Here is a 20,895-nt window from a genome sequence, read left to right as displayed (position 1 = left end):
AGGGGGAGAAATGTATACACGATAGCAAACCGACAGGATATGGAAACAAGTGCACACTTGATTGACCATACCACCAGAGGCAGGACCAGGCTGCCAAGCGCCGTGCCGGTGATAATACCACCCGACCAGCGAGGTATGAAGGGGTATGAGGTATGAGCTGGGCAGATGATATGTAAGGCCGATGCCGATACCAGGCGACAACAGTTGGGATGGGGAGGGGGGCCAGTGTTGAAAAGGGGTAGCTATGGGTACATAATATTTGAGGGGAACACAACCCCATCCGAGCGAACCATGACAATCGGTCGACGCTTCGCAATCTGATTTTCGGGCGGTAAACACCCTAAAACCTCAGTGCACCTCACCTCTACAAACGGTGAGGGCTCCGAGCCAAAAAAGATGTGAATGGGATCCCCCTTGTGGAAGTTCTCGCCGTACACTGTCAGCATCTTGGACAGATGTGGATTAGGCTTCGATAAAACTCCTCGGGATTGCGAACAATTTGTTTTGGGTGCTTCAGCGGCACGGTCGGGCGGAAGGTATTTTACCACAACTGGGAAAGGTGTCACGGGTTTCGAGGGAATCGGGAATGATCCTGTTTGTGGCGCGTTCTGGTTGTCGAATAGCACAGGCGGGACGTAGAAGTTGTACCGCACTTGATCTACGCAGTGTTTCTGATCAGAAGCGATCCATAAACTTTGAAACCAAACAACATACCAGTGCCGACGATCGTCCACACACTAGTCTCACCAATGTCAACCTGCCATAGCGCACCCGAGGACGCCCCCATATCACTAGATGACCCGCGCCGGCCTGAGGCCGAACCCGCTGAAGTCGGGCGCCGTCGCCCTTTCGAACCGGGGTTCTTTGTGATCCCCCCAGCACTTGACGTGGAGCGTTTCCCTCTTTTCACCTTACCACCATCATTCGAAAAATCGTTCGACGACGATGGTGATGCGGGTTCGCTCGCAGTAGCCCCGCTGCCTGGCCCAAAATAATCCCCGCTCCCTGATATGGACACAGGAGTTGACACCATCGGGGAACCCGGAAGCACCGGTGAAGTAGATCCGCCTGGTGGAGATACATTCCATTGTCGTCCTTCGAGAGGTCTATAGGTATTGACTTTCTCGCCCATGCATGACAGGAAAGCACCGGTTACGCCTGGTGTCCCCAGCTCTGGCCCCCCCTTGGTAGCATCATACACCTCAAAAGCAACTTTGTGCAATTGCGAAACGGGATCCCCACAGACTTCTCCGGGTGCGCAGTAGTGGTCTGCGACACCCTTTGCACCCTCCTGCAAACCGCCACCGACCACGGTCGTCTGGTGGTCCACCTTGCGGATAATAAGCACAGGTGACACAACACCAGACACAAGGCACTGCAAAACGACCGTCTGGTTGTAATAAACAGGGATGGGTGAGCCGTTGTTGGTGAAGGGTATCGCATTTGGAGGTGGAGATGGGTAGTCAGGTTGTGGTGGTGGTGGTGGCGGCGGCGGAATGTCCATTCCTCCTGTAGGTTTATTGACATCGACGATGTACATGATGAACGGATCCCAGCTAGCAGTACGAGCGATGAATGAAGGTGTGCTCGACCGTGAACGGTTGTCGATTCCGAGCAGGGGAGCTCCGTCTGAACCCTTGAATGACGAACCAGAGCCAGATACACAAAGGTACTTGGTCGACACCGTCTGCGACCGCAGGCGGTGGAAAAGTGAGACAGTCGAACCATGGTTTATACACACTAGGCGAGAAGGCAGTACATGATGATTAGCGATGTTGAATCATCGACAAAATCAAACAACGTACGTTCTAGGTTTTTTGCACTCTGCCTCTTTTTGCTCGGTTTGGAAATAACCTTTATGGGACGTGAGGGGAATGTACCGATGATACGTTCTAGCTCGTCATCGGATGAGGGAGCAGTGATTTTAGCGAGAGCCTCGACCTTTTTCTTTTTCTCATCCACGTCTGATATGAAAAGTTGCTTGCCGACACACCGGCCAATGTAAGTTGTGCCAGTGGGTGCGTCGTTGACGTCAAAAGTTTTGCCAGAGGCGGATGTCCACTCAATAGTGCCCTCCTGCGGTGCGGGCTCGCCAGAAATTGAAATAGTGACACGTGGCGGACACAGCTTCGGCTCCTCCCCGCGGCGGACGACATCCGTCCACCACGAGTTGCCGATCATGATCGCGGTAGGCGGGGGACACAAGAATCGCTTCTCAGTCCCGTACGACTTCTGGGCGACCTTGCTTGACATGACGATGACTGTCCGTTCACCAAACGCAAGACGGTTCGAGGCGCGAACGTACTGGTCGAGATACGGACTGCGGTCGCATCGGTGCCAAGGCTCAACAAAACATGCGAAGGTCCATCATACAGGAAGAAGTTACTTACCGAACAAACGATTGCAAATCGTTGGAAGAGCCCAGGCCCGGTCTAATTCCAGGGAAACCACTTCCGATATTTGGCATCAATGTCGCATGGGGATTCGGACCAAAATATTGAGAAATCTCGTCGTAATTTGAAAGGCCAGTGTCAGGGCGGAAGGAATGGGTGGCCTGTGGCGCCACGCCTGTACGGTAGACGTCTGGGCTGTGAGAAACATGAGGGGGGATAGAACTCGGAGGGAGAGAAGAGTGCGAAAAACGGGTGTCTGGCTGGAAGCGTGGCAGGCGGTCCTGGAAGGGTTGCAGGGTGGAGAAGTTGTTGTTGTTGCTCATCCCGTAATCGTCGGGAAAATCGGAATTGTAGCTGGACCCATTGACGCTGGATATCCGGCGCTCCGTCAAGAGATCTGAGTAGTGTCCATTGGAGAAGTCTTTCTGGTGTCCACTAATGGGGAAGACCGAAGAATGCTGAATGCCAGCCATGGGGTCACTTGGAGTGAGTGGGGAGACTTTGCCTGAACTGCCACTATACGAGGAGGGCACACTAGTCATCATGTCATATGAGTTGTTGTTGGATTGCGCGAAATGGGGAACTGAGTCAGGAAACGTGGGAGGGTAGATGGAATCAGTCTGCATGTTGTAGGAGGGTGGTAGGGAGGACGAGGACGAGGAATTGGTGCGGTACCGGGACGAGGCAAACAAACTGCCATTGGGGGAGAAGATATCGTATGACGGGTGGTCAGGAACGTCCATTGGGTCAGTATGATCAAAACTCTGGGTAGGGATCGACTGGGAGATATGATGATGGGAATTGGAAGCAGAATCGGCAGAATGGAGCGCGGTCAAAGTATGATCGAGATCCGCCAACGGGTACGGCGACGAATGCGATGACTGGTGTGCCAAGGCTGCGGGGGCAAAATCCATGGGCTAGTTGGTAGGACGCAAACTAGCCACGGGTATGTGGGAAACCCGAGAGATGGTTGAGGGGGGGGAAAGGAAGGAATGAAATAGCCGCTTGGTGTCTTGACCTGGTTATGTCTGACGAGCATGCAAACTAAACTCTGATCGGTGTGGTTCGTCGCCTTGCGGAACTTGCCGCTGTCACATCCCAAACGGGTTCCATGAGCTCTGATGGTCGAAAAACAGTTGCAACGGGTCCGCAAACGACTTACAAGGCAAAATGTTACCGCCAGACAAGCACGATTACTGTGCCGTAAACTGCTGAACGTGCGATTGTCAGTCATGTCAGGTCCATGTCGAATGTCATGTACTTGCCGCTGCAGTCGTTTATAAATGTCTATGCAGCAGATTGAGAAGGGGGGGATGGAGGAGGGGACGCGTTTTACTGGGAGATGTGATGCGAGGCTTTAAGCGGTCTAAGAGGCTGCGGAGAATAAGCTGTTCGATGTGTACGTTGTATGCTTGTCCCCTGCAGGGAAGTGCGTGCCACACACAACTTATGGAGGGTCGGACAAGCTTGAATCTACCACCAGAAATCTGCTGTGGTTAAGAACTCGCTCTCCTTTATACCCTCGTGGATTGACACATCCATCCAACTCTATTTACGGCCAACACCACGGCGGGCGAGCGCTCATTTCATGATTGGAAAAGCTTCCGCGTGCTATCACTGTCCCTCTGGTTGTTCTGAGCCTATCTACCGTATGAATTCTAGGCCTCCCTTTGCGACCCGACATTTAGCTTTTCTCTCACCAGCCTATCAGAATTGCCATAATCTTGAACCTGACTGGACCCGTTCCAAAACTTGTTTTCCCGATTGGGTATCCCAGACTGACCTTGTGGCTTTGGGTGAGTTTACTTTTCTGCATTGTCATTTTGGCTTGTAGATCTCTACCAATGCCATCCCCTTAGTCACCCACTGAGGTTTTCCCGTGTCTGTGACTCTGGTCCACTGTCCCGAAAATCGCACGTTTTCGTGTCGAGGGAAAAAAAAACTGCATCACGACAGGGGAATATAATATTTTGCGAAAGGTAGCGAATTTCCCCCGTCGCAATATTTCATTGATATTCTCCTAGACCTCTAATATGCAGGATCATAATTCCCGCTTGCAGATTTTATGTTCGACATCGATAAGTCGTCATTGGTGAGTTTTCGGGATGACGAACATGCGATTCTGGTACCTTCTTAACATGCAGAGCTGATCGCAACCACACCAGTAAGCAGTGGAGCCATATTTAATATTTTGTGCCTAACCAAGCTTGCCGTTGTAAGGGACGCCGGAAGCAAATAAGCCACAATAAATGTCAAATCTGATCTTGATAGTGACCGGCAGGCATCAAGTTGTCCACTGCGGGCCCCATGTCCATTACGATAACCTGTCCCCCTCTTCATCGTTATCACAGCCCACTGTTATCGCTGGTTCATTCACACGCTTCGTTTGATTCCTCTAGTGCAGATCTAAGTACAAACGTCCTCGGAAGAATTTTTTTTTTCTTCGTGTCGATCAACCCTACATTTAATATCGCAGAGTCTCTGGGTAGCGTGCCATTCACGAGTAAGATATGTACGGAGGAGGCCAATTGCTAACCCCTACGAAAGGCCAGCCATCATCCGCGAGATGCATCAATTGTACAATGGAATAAATCAGGCCAGTATCTAGTAGCGACAACCTCCATGCCACTGGTGGCACAAGAACGATCGCAGATTTGGTGGTCCAAGTGGGAATGCGTTACGTCTTGTTCTCGCGTTCTTCGGCCCTGGATGACAAAGTGCCCTTCTTGTTATGGGACAGCAAACGAGGCTAAGTTGCATGCGTGTACGCCTACCTCTCTTAAAAGAAAAGAAGGCCGCATTAGCTACTTGTCGAAATGACTACTTCACCTTGTCTGCTAATTGCCTTGAATACCAGCGGCGCCCTCCGCGATCAACGCGAAGTTAACCACACTGACCGCATCAGCAAGTTGCACAGCCCCTATTTACGATATCAGCCTTTTACTAACGGACGAAACTCTATTAAGAAGGATGAGACCGCAGGAGGGCTCTCCCTCGGATTCCGCGCTGCACAGGACATGGATTGCGTGCTGCTAACTGATCAGTGACTGCGGCAATTGTTTGTGTAATGACAACGTCAGGTGCGATCCACCTACTTTCACCCACTTGTGCCGCGGCGCCGGGATCTTCTCTTGAAAGCCCTCATCTTCCATTTCTTCACGGGCCACTCCAAACTGACGCGAACATGATGTCCTCTATTGATGATGTAGTCTAAAGTTAACCGACCGCAAGGGGGAGGGCTGGATTGCTGTACAGAGGCTGTGCATTGCTTTCGGTCGAAGGGACCGATGGCAATGGCAAGGAAGGCTCGAGACGTCAGAGTACATTGCGTTACGTAGAGAAGGTAAAACTAGACGGTAGGAATCGGAGATCCTTGCGAACACGAGTATCGCATCTCTCTAATCAACCGTCCATTTTTTGGAGCTGTGTGGCTGGCTTCACCGAGAACAAATGAGATGAATGACACGAGCAAGGCGCACCGGGCCGTAAGTCGCTTCGTCACGGTAAGCCAAATTAATGATCATCTTCGAGATGGTAATGTAGAGACACGCGGGAAAGGTGCGCTCACATAGCCACGAAGCTGCTGCTGTGGTGCTAGTACTCCTAGGACAGCCAACGGCCTGCGCAGGGTCATCAGTATTCAATGCTCCAAAACGGACCGTGGCTTGGTCAGGTGAGTGTTGGTGACATGCAGGAGTATGATATGATGCATAAGCATTCACGTGAGAGGGGCCAACTAAGCAGGAACGCCGAGTAACAGAAAGGGAGTCCGCAGCCTGGGCGTCCATCCGATGTCTAGTCGGAGAGTATTTAAGACGCACGTTTCCTCCGGTAGACAAGGTGGTGAGGGCGGGAGAGTAAGCCTGATATCTGACTCTAAGTTAGTAGCACATTCCCCTCCATTGTCACCCAGTGCTCGACCACGAAAGGGACCTTTCGTTGTGTGTACGTAGACGGGCCGGCACGTCCACAGATCCTATATTATTGCCAAGTATGTTGGCGGGATTGTTACCAAATATGGTAGTGCACATTTGCCTGGTGGCAGGCGGTCGTTGCAACGCAGTAAGGCTCCTCGTCAGACCATCCCACGACCACAATCTCAGTTGGCTCACTTGGACGTCCTGGAACTCCTCGTCGCCAGCTGTGTTCTCTCACAGCAATTCTGGGAACATTTGGCAGCCCTCCCGCGGACGTCGTCCCCCCACTCTCAGTGCCCCAATTGTTTTATCCTTCTGTCTTACCCCTCTGAACCAAAACTAACCCCCCCCTTAGCCACCGCGTTCGAGCAGAATTTAGAAAATCATGTCAGGATCTGTTTACCGGTTAGAAACCCCACGGGCACGTCCGCCGCCGCCGCCATTGCGCTTGCTCAAAGCTTCCTCGGTACCCAGCTCCAATGGAAATTCACAAACGCTCCTTTATGACCTTCCCTCATCCGTCACATCGCCACCCAATAGCCCAAAAGCGAAATCTGACTTCACGTCACCCACATCACCGACATTCTCCGCTGGTAGATCCAGAGGACGTCGGAGCGGTCGCCCGGGACCAACGCCTCCACCGTCCGCTCGAAATCGATCGAGCACTCCACTTGGCGTATCTCGCAGCGACCTAGAGCAGTTTGCTGAATATTGTCGTGCATGGTAGACATCACTCATACTCTTTCGATTTGTTCTTTGAACGCTGTTAATTCTTTGTGTGGTTTTGTGCGTGACAGGTACTTTGACCAGGATGAGGCGTCAGGGCGTCAGATGACCCAAGTTCTTACAAACCTTAAACCTGCGCAACGTGCTCCATACTCGCGACTGCAAGCCTCCGTGCGCTCAGCGTACCATGCAAGCGTGAACGCACGGCGACATGCTGAGTTTCAGGCACATCTCACTGCAACGCAACCAGGTGGTTCTTTGATGCCCCATTCGCGAGCGAATCCGACCGGCCCCGAGGCAAAGAAGGAGCGCTTTGATAGATTGGATAGGTTTATGAGGACGTGGTGTACCATGGGCATGCCAGGCACAAAGCCTTTCTTTGAGTCCCTGTGGGCAATCATGCGATTGCAGGTACTTCCTGAAGATCTTGGGGGTGCAGGGCCGTATCGCATTCGATGGGAGTTTGATGATGCCGTGTTCAAAGAGGCAGCGTGCGTGTTCCCATCTATGGCTCTGGTCATTTCTACTGTTGGCCGAGGGGGCCCCTCTTTTTCCGTCTACTCTTCGAGAACGTTACGCCTGATGTCAACCTTCTTTCTCACGCAGTGGCAAAGATTTCATGCTCGATGCTATCGATGTACTCAAAGGGGTAGGTGTTTTCACCTTACGAAATTCCTGGTGTGTTTGAGTTTGAGTATTTTTCGCGTAACAGGTGCTTGCATTTGAGGATTCCCCTTCTGCAAACAGCAGGAGCGGCTCTGGGTATCAGTCACCAACCGGCCATGCTTTTCTGTCCCAATTTTTACCCTTGGGCACCAATACGCAGGTAACACCCACCACTGTGAGCGCCCAAAGCAAAGCGCACACGAGCACCGAGCGATCCATTTCTGGACATGCCCGCTCTGTCACATTCCGCGTCGACCCAGTCATCTAGCACGACTGCTCCCCATCTTCCTTCAGGATATGAGGAGCGAGCCTCACCGGTTGTCTTGAATGAACAAGTGGAGGAAGATGGGGAAGTCCCGATACCACTGCCACCTTTGCGATCCGAGTTGGAGATGGGAGAGTCCGAGGTACACATGCGCACCTGGACAGCACCTGACCTATCTAACCCGGAGTACCTGTCCTTACTAACCGTCTTCCCATCCTTTATCACTCGACGACCGTTGCCACGTTTCCCTGTATCGAAGAATCCTCGCGCCACTGACATCGAAGAAGGAGAGGACGGGAGAGGAGAGGGTAAGGAAATACGCTTCGGTACAGGTACAATGTGGATTAGCTCCAAGCGTCGAAGCGAGGGGTACAGAGGGCATTGGTGGACGAGGTTCGTCCTATGGTGGCGCGGATTATTCTGTTGATACCTGACAATTGGCTTGACGCCGCTTCTTGGAATTGCTCCATTGATCAACTACTTCTAAATATTTTCCTGCCCTGAAGCAACCTTTGCGCTACACTCCTCTTCCATATGTAACACTCCCTTGTTTATACACTTGCAATCATCCGCACATTCACACACATACCTCTTTGTAGATATGTAGATGTCGGTTGGACAGGTCACTTCTACCGCTCTGATCGTGAGCATCCTATCACCATCATGCATCATGCCTATCAGACATGCTATATTTAATGCTATCTGCGTGGTAGCACTCCGAGGTGGGTACTTGCTGTTGAGCAATGTGCCATCGTCTGAGCGAGTCACACGGCCGCGCACACATCAAGTTCGCAGCCCGGGCCATTGCCAGTATTATACCGATTACCCACACGACATCGCCACAGGGGTTGTAGTACACAGAACACGGCGGCCACTGGTGCACGTGGACGTTCGGATTGGAGCTTCTGATGGGGTGAGTCCTCACTGCATCCGCCTAACTTGAAACGGGCATTGAGCGTGCCGCGAGCCGCTCACTGGCGTCTCATGCAGTGCTAGTTCGGAAATCGAGACTTTCTGATTGGCACATGGCAAGATCCCTACTGAAACCATACACCGGGAACGGAGGCCGTCCGTGGAGTAGTGTCGAGCAATATGAAACAGGCTGTTTTGAGTTTAACATCTGCTGAAGTTGGTCCGCAATTTCCCTACAAATGTCATCCTAGACTGCAGTGTAAGTTGTTCCCAGATTCAAGGCGGCCAATGTCCAGGACTCCAGGAACGAGTCTCCACCCGTTTCCGCGCCGTCGCGTTCACCAGTCAATCGCGTTGGTGCCTACACATCTGACATCCACAGGTGAGGGTTCGAGAAGGTGCCACATGCCCCCCGACAGCAGGGGGGTGTAGGTACTCGATCTGCAAGCGGATATCGTGTTGCGGAAAAGTTTGCGACTGCATGATATGTTGGCGATTCACTCACACCAGCTGACGAATACTTCCTTTTGCCTTGCATAAAGTAATCCCACCTCCACTACAGCCCTCCCTAGAAGCTGTCGAATGCTGTAGCAGAAATACTTCGCTGCAGTCTGTGCATATCGCAAGCCTCACAGATTTTGCCAGTGGGACCATACACCCTGCGTTGACCAACGTGTAATTCATAATGCCACTGCCACTCCCCACGCAAAGAACGCTCGTCGTCCCGATATAAAGCCTCGAGGCAGGCAATCTTCGTTATCGCCAAAAATAAGATGAGCAAATCTGAACCTCTTTTTTGAGCCGGGTGACGACCTAATCCTTTTGCCACGTTGTGTACATGATAAGCATGGATTCAGCTGTGATAATCCTGGATCCGCGACTCGTGGCACTCCATGCAGCTATTGTCCGGGTTTTTCCTTTCGTGACCCTTCAGCCATCCCCCCTAGTTGATCAGTTCTGTGTAGGTCACACCGGGTGGAAGCATTTCCTCCGTTCCATGGCAGCCTACACATGATTCCCAACTAGGCTCCCGGACCTCGCGGCGACCGTACAGGTACGAGTTGGATGTTAATCAGATATTTCACCCACTCTCTAAGTGTCAGGAATGCACAGCGGTGAAGTCATGGCAGAAGCGTGACCCGCTGGTGATCAGTTTTTGTATAAATCTTAGCCTGACTTGTCATGTTGTGCAATCAACCCAGATTGATCCCCCCAGAACTTGGCGGTCCGGATGCGGTTCGTTTAGCTTGATTGACTCCTGTTAACGTTTTTACGCTGATGGCCCGATGTCGAGGATTTCAGTGGGAATATTCATCTTTCCCATACAAGGTCCGAGACAGCGTCGCCACGAAATATTCGAGGACGCGGAGATGAAGAAAATATTCGAAAAGTAATAATAATAATTCGCATTTTTGAGGTTGCTTCAAGGCTCGGAACGTCAGCGCGTGGCACTGCCATGAGTAACCCATCCTTGATATTTTTCGATTTAACCTCAGGGAATGGAAGCTGCAGTGACACAGCTCCGTGTTCTCCGACGCGGCGGCTTGTACTCCCAACGCCAAGCGCAGGTTCTTCACTTTTTTTTCTCGTTGCGCACGATTGCTCTGAGGGATCTAGGATTGAGACCGCGACATGATGTAAAATCACAACTGGCGAGATGCTGCCAAAAACCCACAGTAACCGAAGTTCCCTCCCAGTCCTCCCAGAATGAAGAGGGGTCAAACCGAAATTGCCTTTCCTCTCCACTGACCTTGGTGATACCAATAATCAGGGTTCCCAAAGACAGTCGTGTGTAAAGACGCAGGGGTGTCCAATTGACCATAGCTGGGTAGGTCTGGTAAGGTTCAGCCTTTTTTGTACGATTCTTCGCCCTTGCCATTGGTAGTCTCCATGTCCGCGAGCGAGGCAGCATGACCCTGATCTTAAAATACACCTATGTACTCGGCCTCCTCAACTCATCCGACGACGGTTCCAACGGGGCTTTAGAGTAGCTGCCGCATTCCTACCGTTTTAATGTACATGGCATGCGCTTGTTGTCCAGCCACCCTAGTCGCACATTCGTCGACGCAGCGAATAATATGTGCAAGCTCATCAATCCAACGGGCTGGTTCCCCTTTACAACGTCAACAGGTTCTTGGACAGATTCGTACCGAACGTAGGAGCTATGGTGACTATGTCCGCCGATCGCAGACTAGACCAGCCCTTGAAGGAGATAGCTATGTGTGTCACTTCAAGCGAGGCGGCTTGGTCCGCAGCCAGAGATCGCCAAAAAGACTACACGCACTGTACTATACGGATGTGTATACGTACCTGTAGGACGTACGTGGAGTCCGTGAATCCAACGGGTCAGGCATTAGAGACGAGACACGTTTATACCCAAATACGGCGGGCGCGAGGCAATGCTAATACGAGTACACTAAGAGAGGTGACAAGTGCCAAGACCAGGGCCTCAAGACACAAAAACACAGTACGGACAGACCTGGACGATCGAAAACGTAGGGCATGAGGATGGAAAAACGGGGCCCAGAACCAAACCATTCAAATTTATAGCCCTAAAAAGCATACTACACCAAGCCAAGAAGGTGTGGTGGTGACAGGCATATGTATGACGAATGAAGTATTCAGACTCCAGCAGCGAATCTATTTGCTGGTGTTCGTCGTGGTTGTCTTTCATTAACCTGCAGCCAAGAGAACACAAGGACAGGGAGTTATTGATTTACTCACAACGGAGATCAAATCGACGATCAGGTCAACCTAAACTGTACGCCGTTATTAACTAGCCTCATTTTCGACGGAACCACCCACGTTACTGACGACGGCATGCCCGTCGCCTTTGTTCACCGTTGGGCTTGCAAGTGCTCTAACGTCGACAAAAAAACAATCCACTGGTTGAGCGGTGCAGTCTTGAGTGGGGTTAGGAACATAGAGTTTCCGACAACTGACGACCGGTTTCGACTAGGAGAACTAGCTGGCACAGCCGCGACCTCTGCTGGGGCCACGGCGGCACTATCCAAGCCGAGGGGGCCGTGACGGGGCATAAGTTATTGTGGAGAAGGTAGAAGTTCTCGCTCCATTATAGAGGGACTTGAACCTGTTAAGGATAGGTTGAAGCTCGCGCTGCAGGTGATTCCTCATCAGCTGTAGATGGAAGTGAGCGGAAAAGGTACGTTGATCGAGTTTCACTGCCACGACGCCATCAGAAAAGGGGTAAAGACCTAGCGCCTTTCCATAAGCCACCGCTGAGACAACTTTTCCGGTCCTGAATGCCCACGTCCGCAGTCGTTCTTCGTTATGCCCCTCCAGTGTCATCGCCACGAAGCCTCTACCGGGAAAGTCCAGCATAAGATCCGTACAGTTATGTATATAGCTGAAGCACCAATGCCACAAAGTATGTGTGCACCGTGACTGAACGTGAACGATCGTACTGTGATGACGATGATAGCATAAAATGCGATGTTTGGAGCACTCGAAAGAACGCGGAGCTTCAAGCTTCAAAGGCTTCATTTAGCACAAGTTCGTTATGCATTCGAGACCCGTAAGGTGGACGTGCTGGTCAAGATGTCGCTGTTGTCCATCGTGGACAGGACCAGTCAACTCGGGTTAAGTGTGACTCTGCGACGCGGGGAGGCACGAGCGAGTCACGGAGGTTAGTCTTTGGACCAGCGTTAGGTAAGCGGCACGTTTTCTCTTTCTTCCGTGCCACCACCTTGCTAGCTGCCCCTCGTCGTTGCAGCCTCACCAACCACACTCATTTCGTCCAACTCGTAGTCACTCCTTTCTCACCACTTTCCCTTTTTCACAGGCACAACCAATCATGGCAGATCCCAACCTCGAGGAGTGCCTGAATTTTGAGTCAGCTGCTTTTCACAAGATCCATTCAAGAAGTGATGATGGCTACTCTTGACCTCAACTTGGAACAAGCTGTAGCTTGCCTCTGCACAGTGTGGGACAATGATCATCAACACAGAGTTGACAAATGGAATGCCTGGTGCTGAGCTGAGGAGGAAGAAGCACAACAAAGGGAAAACCAGTGTGGGCAAGACCCAGACCCAGTGCCCAGACCAGACAAAGAGGGCCAGAACAATGAATGCCATGACACAGAACACAAGAAACCACAAATGGCCAACTTCACTGTTGGATGACCACCCCCTAGTGTCCTAGTTAACAAGCCCTCCCAATATGCCACCTAACAAGCTTGCATCCTGTGACTACATTGAACTCTGGTATTTCTCCCCAGAAGGTTGTAATGATGTGGCAAAACATGCAAGGTTGAATGCCAATGACACCTTTGGAATCTCTAGTACCAATGACCTACTCACCCTCAGGCCAGTAGCCTCAGTCAAGGCATCACAAAATGCTTGCACAGACCACAACCTGAACTTCAGCAAATTCCTACAAGCTAGGGTATCCTTCCTGCACCACATAAAAATGGTCCCTTGGCCCAAGAAGCACATTAATGCCCTTGCCATGTTTTTCTGGAATCTCAATAGCCACCCCCAGCATTCCACCACAAATGGTGATGCTATAGTCCTATGCTACACTTCCCAGGTCTGCCATCAGTGGCACAACAAACTAAAAGCAAACAATGGCCATGTATTTGACATTTCCATCATCAGCATAGCATTTGAAGTAAACATTGCAGCCCAGAAGTGGCTAGCTTGAAGGTCAGTCATCTCGATGATCACATACAGCACACAAAGCTGACTACCTTATCACCCTCCCACTCTACCCAACATTGCACCACCTCCCAACCCCCCCCCCATTCCCCCTGTCCACCAACAACACCACAACCCCTCTCCCTTTCCTCCTGATGGTGTGGCCATGCCCCATTGATGTTTCATCCTACCTGTGACCTTCATCACCTCTTCGACACCACACTCACCCTACCCTGCTCCCCTCACCACAGGGTTGAAGCTTTCTTCAAGTTGAACCCAGCTTCACCCCCACAGTCCAGACAATCATGATGCTACTACCAGCAGCAAGCAGAGCCTCAGACATCATGGAGTCATGACTTGTGCTCCCAATCCCCCAGACCCTGATTTTGCCAACAACCCCAATCCCCACCATTCAAAACATTGAATGCCTCACCCCCTTCCCACAAACAGTCCCCAGGACCCCCACCCCAACCGAAATCAGCATGCCCCATATGCCTTGGGCACCACCCCCACCAGATCCATGAATGCAACAACCCCAGCCCATGGGATGGCTCTCCTGTGCATGCTAGGTGCACCATGGAAGGCTGTGTCATCAATGGCAAAGGGCATGTCCTATGCAGCAATTGGCAAAAACCCAATGGCTGTGGTCTCTCACACAAATCTGTCAAACACAAGTGCTTGGGGTGCAGGAGTTGCAAACATGGAGCTCAGCAATGTCATTGCATGCAGAAGCACACAAGCACTAACCCCCTACAAACCTGAGGCATGGCACACAACCCTTGCATCCTGCAGCTTATTAAATCACTATACAAACATTGTCCAAGGCATGCATCATGGCTTCTCCACCAAAATACCCTCCCTCCCATGTACATACACCCTGCCAAACAGCCACACCACCCTAGAGCACCAAGCAGCATTCAGCAAAGCTGTACATAAAGAGTTCACCAAAGGTAGATACCTCAGTCCATACACCATGTCAGAGATCCAGAGCAACCTTGGCCACTTCCAATCATCCCCTATCTCCATCATACCCAAACCAGGCAGACCAGGTCACTACCATCTCATCCAGAACCTATCCTTCCTGCACCCTCCCTCTTCATCCCCTCCCTCCATTAATTTGTACATCAACACCAATCTATACCCAACATTATACAGTATATTTCCCATAGTAGCAGTGCTCATTTTGCACCTACCTCCAGGATCCCAGGGTGCAGTCAGGGATGTTTCTGAAGCACACTGTACAGTTCCCATCCATCCTTCACAGTGGCACATGCTAGTAGTCCAAATTTCAGAGTCTTTTCACTGTAGATACATCCCTGTGCTTTGGTTTTGCTGTGTCTGGTGGCATTTATGGCAACATTGGTTCTGCAGGCACCAATATCATGAGATCCCATGGCATAGGCCCAATACTAAGTGGGTAGATGATCACTTTTTCCTTTGCATACTGAGACATGCACTCCAAATGTTTAACCTAGAGTGTAGCAAGATTGCTTCAGCCATTGCCTCTGGTGAAGGTAGGGTAGTCAAAGGAGGTCAGCACTGGTTCACTGGTGCTCCCCTCCCAGACAGCCAATCTGAAGAGCATGATGAAGACTATACTCAACCCATCAAAGACTTGGTGCACTCATCCCCAAGATTGGCTGAAGACTACCAATTCACCTACAACATTGAGGACATTGACCACATATCCCAGCAACTGGGCATCCCATGGGAGGCATCCAAGGATGTCCCCTTCTCCACAAGACCCACTTTCATAGGCTTCACCTGGGACCTGGTCAACCACACCATTCAACTAACCAAATTGAAGTGCCTCAAATACATCCTCACAATTGACACATGGAATGCCAAGTGCACACACAACCTCAAAGAATGTGCCCCCTGCCACATATACTCTACAATCACATCCACACCCTTGCTTCAACCATATCACACACCCCACCACTATCCATTACCCACAACTCCTCTCCCACTGGTGTCACACACCAAGGGTGTTGTGGACATGGTTACAGCTGACTCTGCCTAACTTGTCGACAAGTTGCATGCAATGCCCATGCCATGCAGATGAAGACTAAAGGCCTCATGTGTAGAAAGACTGCTGGATGTTAACAGTCATCCTTCACACAAGAATGAGTTGTCAGTGCTAAAGAGAAAAAAGGAAGTGAGTTAAGCATGCATTAAAGGTTTTTAGTGCCTGTGTATGGCATTCCAGTTTTCATTGTATCTCCACCATTTCTGAAGATATTGACTCCATTCTCACACTTGCTTAAAGTGCTCAGCCATGCAGTTCTGCCTTCCAAATTTGGAGAGGATCCTCACACCCTGCATGTTTCTACAGCACTCCATCCATCAGATGCTCATTTCACTAAGTCCATCAATCATGGCCACCTCTTCATTGATCATCTTGCTTGTCTCATTTGCCAGAGACAGTGGCTACATATATCTGCCAGGCATTCCCACCAGCTTCTGTCCTGAAGCCCCCTGGTTCATCCCATTGTTGTCAGCCCCATCTCATCCCATGCAGCTTGGTCAGCATGTTCTCCTTGTCAGTATGACTTCCAGAAGGATGTTCTTTGATTGCCTCAGGTCTGTCACTTGGTTAGAAAGGTCTTATGTGGTTGTTTTGGTCTCCCCTCTTGATGAAGCATATGGATCATTCCTCCCTGCTCCCTGCACTGTCTTTATTCCAATCTTGTCCATCATTCTTCCAGCAGAAGATGTCCCCCCTTCTCCTCCTCCTCTGTCAGAGCCCCATTCATGAAGCTTTTGTCAACTTCACTGAGAGGATGAAAGGGTGGGAGACATGATCACTTATGCTCCCATTGCCCCACAGACCCCCAATGCCCTAGCCCCTTTGACACCTGACTCATGCCCTTCAATTCTGGAATTAATACTTCCCTATCTGGAAACACTGTCCATCTGTCATGCCATCTTTGGGTCTAGAGATGTCTCTGCTGAGATCTGACTTGCATCACCACCCCCTAATGTGATATCAGTGTGCTTACTCAGTTTCTGACTCCATTTGACTCATTCTGTGATATTTTGACTGTCCTTGACTCATTTATTGCCAATACTTACCAATCTTCTTTGCTTGCTTACTTTTCATTTCTTGCTTACTCATCATGATTACTCAGTCCTTACTCATTACTTACCAAGTGTTTGTGCCTTGTTTGTCACAAGCTGCACTCCCCCCACAGTATATAAACCCCCATGTACTTAGCTACACCTCCAGTGAACCAGAAGCCATTCACTCAGCAGTCAGTTCAGCTCAGCTCAGCATAACTCATTGTCAACAGTTGAGGCTCATTTGGAAGAGTCTATCTGTCTATCATATCATTGGTAGTTGAGGCTCTACAAAGGGGTCTATCTACCTCCATCATTATCTGAAGCTTCATCCACACTTAGTCAGCAAGTCTGCTTAGTCATCCATCCACTCCTGCATAACTCATCATCGACTTGTGCCAGGAGCATATTCTATCAAAGGCCATTACTCCCAAATACTTTTGGCTGAACACCTTCACTCTGTTCAGCATCCCCTTCTCAATCAGCATTCATTCATCTTCTCCTGCATAACTTGTTGTTGACTTGCACTAGGAGCACCTCCCATTGAAATTTCCCCCACTTTAGGCTTCTCTGCCCTCCAGGTTCTGTGGAGGTAAACCACCACTCACTCATATTTGTCTTTGGTGTTGGTTTTGGTTGGTTTTCACCACCTTTCCACACTTTGACTCACACCAGTGGAGTTCAGCAAACATGTTCCCACATCCACCCCCCATGCAACTCTCACCATCCCAGCACCAAAAACCTACAAGACAGATCCTAAACAAATGGACAGAGGAGAACATGTTTCCCATCACACCAGCTGACCTAATGGCTGCCAGTTCAGTGTAGATAGAAACTAAATGACTAGCCAATGACTGTAGCCATCCCTACTCCAAGATGGAGTGTCTAAAATGGCCAGTGGGAATGGCAGACTGCTGGGGGGTTGATGACCCTGCCAGCAGGGCATTCACTCATTTGTAGGGAAAGGTGGGCCACAGGGGGCCCTACTTAGTCATTAAGCCTTGTTAGAATAGTGCAGCATAGGACAAATGCATCCTCAAGCACTTTAATACAGAATTAATAAAAAATTAAAAAAACCTCAAAGAAGTCCAGAAGCTCCATGGCAAACTCATACATGCAACCCTAGTTTATCCCAAAGGATGGCCCTACATAATAAACCTTGAGGCAATGCTGGGTATCTTCAGAGATGAACCTTTCAAGCCCAGAACACCACCCAGTGGCACTGCAGACAACCTAAAATGGTGGCATGCAAAGCTAAGTCCTCCAATCATTCCCTCCCCCCTCCCCATCCCACAACCCATCGTGGATCTCCTCACCTTCTCTGATGTGAGCTCATCAACAGGGATCAGAATCATGCTACAAGGTCATTGGAGAGCATGGACCCTCAGACCCAATTGGAAGTCTGATGGGCAAGATATTGGCTGGGCAGAAGCCATCAGCCTTGAGTTGCTCACACTCACAATCCTTAACACCAGAACCTCCAACATTCATTTCCAAGTTCACAGAGACAACCAGGGAGTCATTGAAGGCTGGAAGTGAGGCAGGAGCTGTAACCACCCCACAAACAAAGCCTTCAAATGCATCCACCATGCCCTGGGCCTCACAAAGTGCACCCTACATACCCAATACCTTCCAAGTGATCACAACCCAGCTGACCCTATTTTGCATGGAGTATATTCCTCCCTTTGTCTTCTCCTCCCCCCAATCCCAATTCCCCCACCCATCTGGCACCTCATCAGCAACATCAACCAACACTCAGCACCCTAACCCTCCCAGCAATCCCCCCTGTCCCATACAACTGTCCTCCCTCATCCAAAGCACCCAACCTCCAATTATACCTCTCCCTATCACCCCCCTCCCACCCCCAGCCCCCATGTCCTCCCACTTGCACCTAGACCCTCCCCACATCCCACCCCTGCACCCTTGTCCCCAATGTCCTGCCAAGGAATGCTTGATGGCATGGAAACCCCTCAACCATTGATCCCTAGCCCTCCCTTTCTCAGCAACAGATACACAGTGCATGTATGATGTCATCACTCATGCCTGGTCTGACTCCACCAGAGAAACATATGGCTCAGGTCTCCTTGCTTTCCATATGTTCTGCAATGCTAAGGGCATTCCTGAAGACTAGCATGCTCTGGCATCCTCAGACCTAATAGCATTCTTCATATCAACCATGGCTGGTCTTTACACAAACACAACCATAGTCAACTACCTCAATGGCATGTGTGCCTGGCACATCATCCACAGAATACCCTGGGCTCTCAATGAAATCGAGACCAATGCCTTGCTCAAAGCCTCCAAATACCTATCCCCTCCTGCATCCAAATGACCCCTGCATGAACCATACACAGTCAAGGTCATCACAAAAATCCATGCCAACTTAGACCTGAACATTCCCCTCAATGCTGCCATTTTTGCTTGTCTGACAACCATCTTCTTTGCTACTGCATGCACTGGCAAGTTCACCATACCCAACCTCAAAGCTTTCAACCCATCCCTACACATAACCCACCAGAATGTCAGTGTTCAATGTGACAGACAAGGCCTAGAAGTAACCAACTTTCATATCCCCCATACCAAGACCACACCTGCAGGCAAGGACATCAATTGGGCCAAGCAAGTCAGCCCAACCAACCCACAGACAGCCCTAGAGAGGCACTTCGAGATCAACGATCCTCCCCAATTGGGCCACCTGTTATGCCTGAGTGCAGTGACTTCTTCAAATGGAATGGGCATGAAGCATGTGAGGGGGAGTCTACAGGCTGAACATGTCATAACCCCTATGGCTCAGTTATTGCTGAGGTCCAATGGCTGGTTCACTCCTTCTGATGAGTTCTTCTGAGATCACATGGAGGAGAGAACAAGGATGAAAGTGAAGGAAGTTAGCTGAGTTGCAAGCTATTGACAAACTGAGGATACAAGGTAAAGTACATAGGTTTATATACCCCTAAGTATGAGTACCATACTGGTCATGACAAGACTGCATCATGATGTGTATCTGCAGTAATCAACAACACAATCAGTCAAATAAATAAATGGGGAGGAGTCATTCAGTGTCATATGATGGAGGGAGACAGGGGAACGAAAGGCTATACTGGCTGCACAATCAATGCGCAGCAAGGAGCCAGACACCAGGGCTATAGTACAACATATAAGCAATATAAACTGAGTCAGAGACTGAGTCACTGGAACAAGAAGTAAACAAGTCATCCATCAGAGAGGGCAGTGGAATACTGGATCAAGCTGGAGGTGTGGTCTTGACAGGTATTGGAAATACCTTGACAGTGGGAGATCCAAAGGAGCCTCACAGCATACAAGCCCCTAGGACAGTGATGATTATGAAGGATGTGACAAGGCATGTGATGCACATGATTGCAAGGAACTGAAAAAGGAAAGACCCCTGACACAGGTGTAACATTACCGCCCCTCTAAGGTCCTCAGACCCTTGAGGATGAGCCAGGTGCATTAGCAGGATGAGAGGAAAGGGGTTGATGAGTAGTGTACACATGGGAGCATGTTTGGTTGGTGATGGGTGATGGTGGCAATGGAGACAACGGTTCCTCGAAGGCCAGAGTAAAGCAGGAGCCACATCCATTGCATCATGACCAATGTCCCAGGTAACAACACTGGAAGCCATGTGTTGATAAAGTACATGGTCGGCAGGGATGGGTGACTGCCCTCTGAGGTAAAAATGAAGTTGGTCGAGAAAGATGGGGACAAAGGGAGCTGGAGGGAGAGGGTCAGTGGCGTGGACAGCATTATGATAGTGTTTGTGAATTCCAGCCCATGACGCATCCTGCAGAAGCACCTCCCAAGCAGAGTTGTGAGTCCCTGTTCCCAGACAAGCACCAACCTCTTTATACAAGTCTCCTGAATTGACAAACAGCAGCTCCATCACCTTCCACTCATCAATCTTCCTTTGTTCCACTTCCTTGGCTTCTTTCTGTTTTCAGGAAACTGATGGTTCCTCTTGTTTCGGGCAAATCTGATCAAGAAGTCAAGAAGCTGGCAGGGCAAGAAACTTGCTGATCTGTTGATGAAGAAGGTGGTGATAAGCACCACCAGTAATGGCTTCCAAAAGTCCTGAAGAGCTCCGTTCCAGCATGTTGATCATTATTACCTCCAACAGGGGCATGGTTCCAGCAAGCTTTCAGGTGCATATCTTAGAGACAGCAGAATTGATCATGTCTGTTGCTCTGTAGATTTCAGACAGCAACCCAATATACTTAACCTGTTCTGGTGAGCACCCATCAATGTTGTCCCTGTCATGGAAGATGTCAAGCGCCCTAACAACATCC

General features: G+C 50.2%; 4 protein-coding genes across 4 annotated transcripts; 2 read left to right on the top strand and 2 right to left on the bottom strand.

Annotated features, from left to right (window-relative positions):
- Nucleotides 1–242: 242 nt before the first annotated feature.
- On the bottom strand, nucleotides 243–3,307 carry F5J12DRAFT_711873 (LAG1-DNAbind-domain-containing protein; the record flags this gene model as incomplete). The annotated part of the gene is made up of 4 exons (XM_051740733.1): nucleotides 243–658; nucleotides 715–1,740; nucleotides 1,806–2,320; nucleotides 2,391–3,307. 4 exons carry the CDS (start codon nucleotides 3,305–3,307, stop codon nucleotides 243–245), a joined length of 2,874 nt encoding a protein of 957 aa, XP_051604850.1.
- A 3,149-nt stretch (nucleotides 3,308–6,456) lies between these two features.
- Nucleotides 6,457–8,549, top strand: F5J12DRAFT_796834 (uncharacterized protein). The gene is given in 5 exon segments (XM_051744136.1): nucleotides 6,457–7,033; nucleotides 7,108–7,527; nucleotides 7,643–7,685; nucleotides 7,749–7,877; nucleotides 7,897–8,549. The coding sequence occupies 5 exon segments, from the start codon at nucleotides 6,696–6,698 to the stop codon at nucleotides 8,392–8,394; spliced, it is 1,428 nt and encodes a 475-aa protein (XP_051604849.1). The 5' UTR covers nucleotides 6,457–6,695; the 3' UTR covers nucleotides 8,395–8,549.
- A 3,153-nt stretch (nucleotides 8,550–11,702) lies between these two features.
- On the bottom strand, nucleotides 11,703–12,537 carry F5J12DRAFT_187317 (uncharacterized protein). Its single transcript, XM_051738304.1, has one exon. The coding sequence runs from the start codon at nucleotides 12,381–12,383 to the stop codon at nucleotides 11,886–11,888; it is 498 nt and encodes a 165-aa protein (XP_051604848.1). The 5' UTR covers nucleotides 12,384–12,537; the 3' UTR covers nucleotides 11,703–11,885.
- A 427-nt stretch (nucleotides 12,538–12,964) lies between these two features.
- On the top strand, nucleotides 12,965–13,439 carry F5J12DRAFT_945620 (uncharacterized protein; the record flags this gene model as incomplete). Its single annotated transcript, XM_051749737.1, has 1 exon — nucleotides 12,965–13,439. A coding segment is annotated over exon 1 (381 nt), but the record flags the coding sequence as incomplete, so codon positions are not given.
- Nucleotides 13,440–20,895: the final 7,456 nt, after the last annotated feature.

The sequence above is a fragment of the Pisolithus orientalis genome, assembly GCF_024613125.1.
Source record: "Pisolithus orientalis strain OTSU chromosome Unknown F5J12scaffold_2, whole genome shotgun sequence".
Classification (NCBI taxonomy): Eukaryota; Fungi; Basidiomycota; class Agaricomycetes; order Boletales; family Pisolithaceae; genus Pisolithus; species Pisolithus orientalis.
The sequence above is the reverse complement of the archived record's forward strand: the minus strand, read 5'-3'. Positions and strand labels throughout refer to the sequence as shown.